General features: G+C 51.0%; 1 protein-coding gene across 1 annotated transcript in view; it reads left to right on the top strand.

Moving 5' to 3' along the window:
- The first annotated feature begins 755 nt into the window (after positions 1-755).
- STUM (stum, mechanosensory transduction mediator homolog) overlaps positions 756-6,000 on the top strand; it is a 56,298-nt gene continuing 51,053 nt past the window's right edge. Inside the window, exon 1 of the mRNA XM_025355712.1 lies at positions 756-957. Coding sequence (XP_025211497.1) covers positions 756-957 — 202 coding nt within the window. The remainder of the gene's footprint in view (positions 958-6,000) is intronic.

Raw genomic sequence — 6,000 nt, 5'->3', positions numbered from 1 at the left:
AAATTCACTCATTTTTTTTTTTTTAAGTGAAAAAAATTTTAAACCAAATAGAGCTGGGGAGGGGGGGGGTCTCGCTACGTTGCCCAGGCTGGTTTTGAACTCCTGGGCACAAACAATTCTCCCACCTTGGCTTCCCAAAGTGCTGGGAATACAGGTGGGAGCCACTGCGCTCACCCCAAACAAAATCATTTAAATCACAACGCACTGAAGGCCGACTAGGTGTTAGGCGCCGCGCGATCCCTTGTCCCCTGTCCCTGGCCAAAGGCATGCTCTAGATTAGGGGACTCCGCCTTGAGGCTTTCCCGACAGTGTCAGCCAAGCACACACTCCCAGTTCGCAGGGCTTCGTGGTCAGGGTTCCCCGTTCACCTGTCTGGAGGGCGAGGTGTGTCCACCCCTTCCAGCACCTGGGCAACCAGCTCCCCTTGCGGTTCTCTTCCACTGCCTTCCCTTCGCCCTGATTTTCCATTCCTTGTGAGTGGTGGTTTTGGTTGGGGGGAGGGGACGGGGAAGGGGCCTGGCGAGGAGGGGCGTCAGAGCGCTGTCACAGGGTGTCGCGCCGCCCTCCCCGCCCCTCCACCGGGCGTGTGGGGACGCCGGAGGGCGGGAGTCTCCGCGAGCCGCGCGGCGCACGGAGCACTGCGGCCGCCTGAGTTCGGCGCTGAACCCGGAGCCCGCAGCCGGCCGTTTCCTGCTCCCGTGCGCTGGGCGCCAGCTCCGGCCGTGCTGCCCGGCTGCTTGAGAGCACACCCGACCATGGAGCCCTCGCACAAAGACGCCGAGACCGCGGCGGCGGCGGCAGCGGTGGCGGCGGCGGACCCCCGGGGGGCGTCCTCGTCCAGCGGAGTAGTGGTGCAGGTCCGCGAGAAGAAGGGCCCCCTGCGCGCCGCCATCCCCTACATGCCCTTCCCCGTAGCCGTCATCTGCCTCTTCCTCAACACTTTCGTGCCGGGACTGGGTAAGACACGGCGGTCGCGACCCTTGCGACCTCGACCCCGCAGCGGGAGGGCGTAGGGGGACAGACGGGCGCTGCCGGAGACCTCCTGGAGATGCTGCGCGCTCCAGTGCTGCGACCACGCGCGCCCGCCGGCTCCCGGCGTCCCCTGGCAGATGGCAGAAGCTCGTGGAGTGGGCACCCTAGAGGGGAGAGGCTGCTCTGGGGTCTCCGACCCGCAGGCGGGGCCCCAAAGAGCGGAAACTTTGCGGCCAATGTTGGAGCCCGAGGCGGCGGCCGGAATGGCTCTGCCGGCTTCGGGGAAGGGCTCCAGTCCGGGCGTCCCGATTGCCGCTCCTCTCCGTCGCGCGCATCGGTCCGCGAGCCCATTTCTCCGAAAGGAATGGGGTTGAGGCAGAAGGAGATCTTGGGCTTCGGTGGCAAGGATCAAACTCCCGGGCGTCGAAGTCAGCTGAGCAGGGGAAAGGGGACAAACTGGGCTAGAGACACCCGCAGACCCCTCTGATTCGCGGGATGCGGACCGTGTGGGGACGAGAACTCTAGCCAGAGTCTCCTTCGCCTCATTCAGGGGTGCCTGCACTTCCGCGAGCACCCCGCACGGCTCCAGGGGGATGGGGGATGATTTTATTAGTTTGGATGCACGTGGCCAGAGATGAACCCATAGCTCCCCCGGATGCCTTCCGTTCCTGAGAAGTAGAGAGTGCGCCGATGTAATTCTGTGCAGGACCCTGGCAGCCGGCAGGGGTTCTGGTGGCATCTATGTCCCATGTTTTAAAGCGGAGGCCCCTTACAGAGATGGTGCGGGAGGGTGAACGGAGGCAGGGAATGAGAAGTTTTCCTGACCCTCCCTCCCTTAACTCCACCCCCAAGTCTCTGCCTGCACGCCCCTCCCCTCCTCCAGCTTGGCACTGGCTGCTCCTACGTGCTGGGAGGTGCCCCCCTCTCTCCCATGCCCGCCCGAAGAGGCAGGCGCCCTAGTGCCCTCTCCGGGAGAAAGCGTGCCCCTGTCGCCGAGCCCGTTGCCAGCGTATGGCTCCAAGTTCCCAAGAGCAGAGGCCAGCTGGAAGGGTTTTTCAGTTTGACTTTGGCCTTTCTCACGGTCTGCTCGCTCTTAGCCTGCTCAGCAGGGGCCTCTGCTGCGGTGATAGCCAAGGCCACAGCCACCCACGCAGGACCCGTTCACTTTCCCCTCCGAGCTTACTTGTCTTTCTACCCCAAAGGGCTGCTCCGCCAGAGCAGCCTATCTGAGCAGTAAGTTAGGTGGTCTTTAGTTGGGCTTCTGTCTCCTGGGATGCTTCCAGCAGTCTGTCCCCCTGGCTGGTGTCATCAGATCAGCTCTCTTTGCACATTTAGATACTGCAAGGAGACAAGCTGATGTTAATTTAGTTTTATCAGAAATTCCCACCTGCTGGAGTAAAAAGAGACTGCCTGCCCCTCCCTCTGGCGGATATGAAGATCCTCCTGAGCCAGCATGCATCTTGATTCACCTTTTTTTTTTTTTTTTTTTAAGTGGTGAGGTAAATGCCACCCTATGGTCTTTTGAGGAAACAAATGCATTGGTGCCAGGTGAGAGGGGCTGCACCAAGTCACTGCTGCACGAGGAAACCACCTTGTGGGAGACCAGCCCCAAGAGACAGCAGCTGCCCACCCATGGACCTAGGTGTGCCCTCCTGTGTCTCCCCTCACTAGGTGCCTTTCCTAGCCTTAGCCCTGCTGCATTGACAGCATCGGCTGCAGGGCATCGTCCATTCCGCTGACCCCTGACTCTTTGCCCTGGGGATCCAGCTTTTCCCTTTGTGAGATCAGAATCCTATGGGATTTTTGTGAAACAAACAAACAAACGAAACAAACCATTATAAGAGACCAGGAGAAAATAAAGGGAAGACATGCAAACTACAAAAGTAATAAAACAGGTGAGCTTTAGGTGCACAGATTTCTGAATTTTCAGTGACATAATCCTGGCTTTTTTTTTTTTTTTCATTTTGCTTTGGTTGCTATTGTACAGTTTCCTGGGTGCACAGGCTCCAGCTCCTCTCCACACAGAATGATCCTTAATGGTGGTTCTCATCTGTAAGTCAGGCACACCTATCTCTTGGCGTTACTGAGAGGATGAAACGTGATTACCTAAAGCCCAGTGTCTTGTGCATAGGAAGCTCTCCGGGGATGGTGGGTCCGTCTTGCTCTTCTGCAGAGCTGAGCACTGGTCCCATCTCTGGGTGGGGGTCGCTGCAGCAGGGGCAGCACTGCCCTCTGGACTACTCAGAAGCAAAGGCTCCTTGACTGCTTTTGATCTCTCTGCTCCCCTCTCCACCTGCAGTGGAGTCCCAGGCAACAAAGCAGCTCAGACCAATCTTGCAGGTGGTTTTATTGCTCTTCTCTCCCAGGAATGGTTTAAATGGCCCCAGCTCTTGGAAATCCACCACTTGGCCCAGATCCACTTCTCCAAGGCCTGCTGGCTAGTCTGAAGCTCCTGGGACAACTGAATATTCATAGCTGATTCTGCCCTTTGATGAAATGCAGCTTCTTTCAATTCACTCATTCATTTGACCAACACAGGCACCTACCACATGCCAGGCATTGACTGGGGTTGTGATGATGAATAAATCAGTCAGGATGTCATAGACTGTTGAGGAAAATTGATGCCAACTTTGTCTGAATTTGATAAGTGCTAGGATGGCAGCAGGAACACAGTGTTGTAGCAGAACTTAATTCTTCCTGGGTGTGAAGGAAGGGGGCTCAGAGAAAGCCTCCCTGAGGGAGTAGTGTTAGGTTAGACCTTGCTGAGAAGATCTATCACATGGCCTAAGCACTTGCCATCACACTAAACTCCCATTCTGGAAATTGCTGAGACCACTGGCCCAAAGATCTCTTCTTTTTTTCTGGAAACTTCCTTCCCTGCAAGTACTCTCTTTGATTGCAGATTGGATGAGAGGGCCGTCTTTGCTGAATGAAGGCTTGTTTATTTTTTTTCCTTCTGATGTAGGTGTCTCATGTCCATTCAGTCTTCAGGACCTGCCACGGAGAAGCCCCATCCTTAAAATTCCCCAGTGCCTTCTCCACCCAAGCAACAGTGCTCTCGGATAACACTCATATCATGAGTGGGATGTGCCCTCTCTTAGGGAGTGGCTGGAAAGGAGAAGTGATTTATAATCACTCCAACTCCTCACTGGAACAATGAAAAACAGTTTTTACAAATGGACATTAGTAAAGAGAGTCACCTTTAGTCCTACTCAGTGAAACTCTACTAATAAAGACCACCGTTGGTACTTTCATGTTCCAACAATTAGGGTGTTTATAAGTATATACACAATTATTCATACTTGTAATGAAAGTTCATTGTTACGCCCCCAAATGGCCAGAGAGTTTGTCCAGTGGTCAAGGGTATCGTTATACTTTTGTATTTAAAAATTATATCTATCTTGATTTGGTGAAACGAAAATGTTGATATCTCAGTGACAGGGAAAGTCAAAGGGAGAAGGACCTTCATTGACCTTTAACCACTCCACTGGACTCAGGACATCAGATAGGAAGAATCTATTCCTAACACACTGCCTACCTTTGATGCTGCTAAAGTCTTGCTTGCTAAATAAGAGCACCACAGGCTGGCTCTGCTTCTTCTCTCTCTCTTTCCTCTAGACCCAAGTCTCAAACTGATGATTAATCATGTCCCACCTCCCGGCATCTTTTGTATCATAGATTTTTTGTTGCTGTTTTGAGACTTTATTCTTTGTCTATCTAAGTAGATCTTAAATTCCTTGGGAGCAGCAACTGTTTTAAATGTCTTCTTGAAAGAGTACGTTATCCACAAATACATATAGACTTGACTTATACTCCTGGAATAGGCATTAGAGAACATCTGGTCCAAAGCCTTTATTCAATATAAAAGGGAAGTAGGCCTGAGGATGCAAGGACCAAGGAAGTTTACAGCCTACTAAACCTTTGGAAGGAAGTTCCTGAAGAGGTTTTTCAACAAAGTAAGGGAGTAAACCGAGAAAGGAGATACGAGATTCAGGAAACAGAGGATCCTATACAGAGTAGCCATGAAAAGCAACCCCAGGATGAAATTATTCCGCAGAACCAGAGAGTAGTTACTTTTCATTAGAGTGGAAGGAAAGAGGTCTCTGAAGGTGACATGAGAGAAGGACATTCGAGAGAGTAGAGAGTATTATTAGGACACTGCAAAAAATTAAGTTTGTAATGAAAAGCAGAAATCAAGCCAAAAAAACCACCCAAACAAAACAGAAGGCAATTAGTAATTGCAGTAAAGACAAAGAGCCATGCAAAAGCATTAAGATTCAAAAATGAGGCAGTTTGCCCAATCAGGTCAGAAGGACAGCAGGCTTCAAAAGGAAAAAAAGAGTCCAAACAATAAATGGAGTGGGAAGAAATTTGGAGGATATTAGGGATATGATGTAGAAGGCAAATTTTCTTCTATCAACAAGAAAAAAGAAACATAATTGGAAACTTCTGGAAAAACAAAATATTTCTTATGAAAGGGATAGCCCGAATATGAAGCAGTCCAAAATGTGGCCTGATTTTGAGCATGTGGTGGAGTGTAAGAAAGGCTCTAAGCACATAGGGTCTGTCATTGAAACAGTGGTGCATGATATGAACTCTTTGGCTCTGCAGTAAAGAATATTTGCTTAGTCATAATGTAAATGCTGCTTAGTGGCTTTCAACTTCTAAAATCAACAACAAAGCACTGAAGACTACTTAAGAATAGCTATAAAGAAGTATGTAAAGAGTTTCTGGCTTGACAATATAAAAGAAGTTGGAGAGTAGAAGAAGAGAGAAGAGGAATTGTGATAGATTAAATTGTTGTTCCCAATTATTCACTGTTCTCCCTGAAAGAGGATTTCACACCCCCACCTGATGCCATATGGCTTGCCTGCCCTTGTAGGAGAATATTTCCTCCCCTGTCCACTGATAATCCGGTTTGGCCACGTGACTCGCTTTGGCCAATTGAATGTGAGTGGAAATGACATATTCCATGTGGAACAGACACGTTAAGAGGCGGTGTGAGGTTCTGCCATTGTTCTTTTCCCT

Source organism: Theropithecus gelada, chromosome 1 (assembly GCF_003255815.1).
Source record: "Theropithecus gelada isolate Dixy chromosome 1, Tgel_1.0, whole genome shotgun sequence".
Lineage (NCBI taxonomy): Eukaryota > Metazoa > Chordata > Mammalia > Primates > Cercopithecidae > Theropithecus > Theropithecus gelada.
The sequence above is the reverse complement of the archived record's forward strand: the minus strand, read 5'-3'. Positions and strand labels throughout refer to the sequence as shown.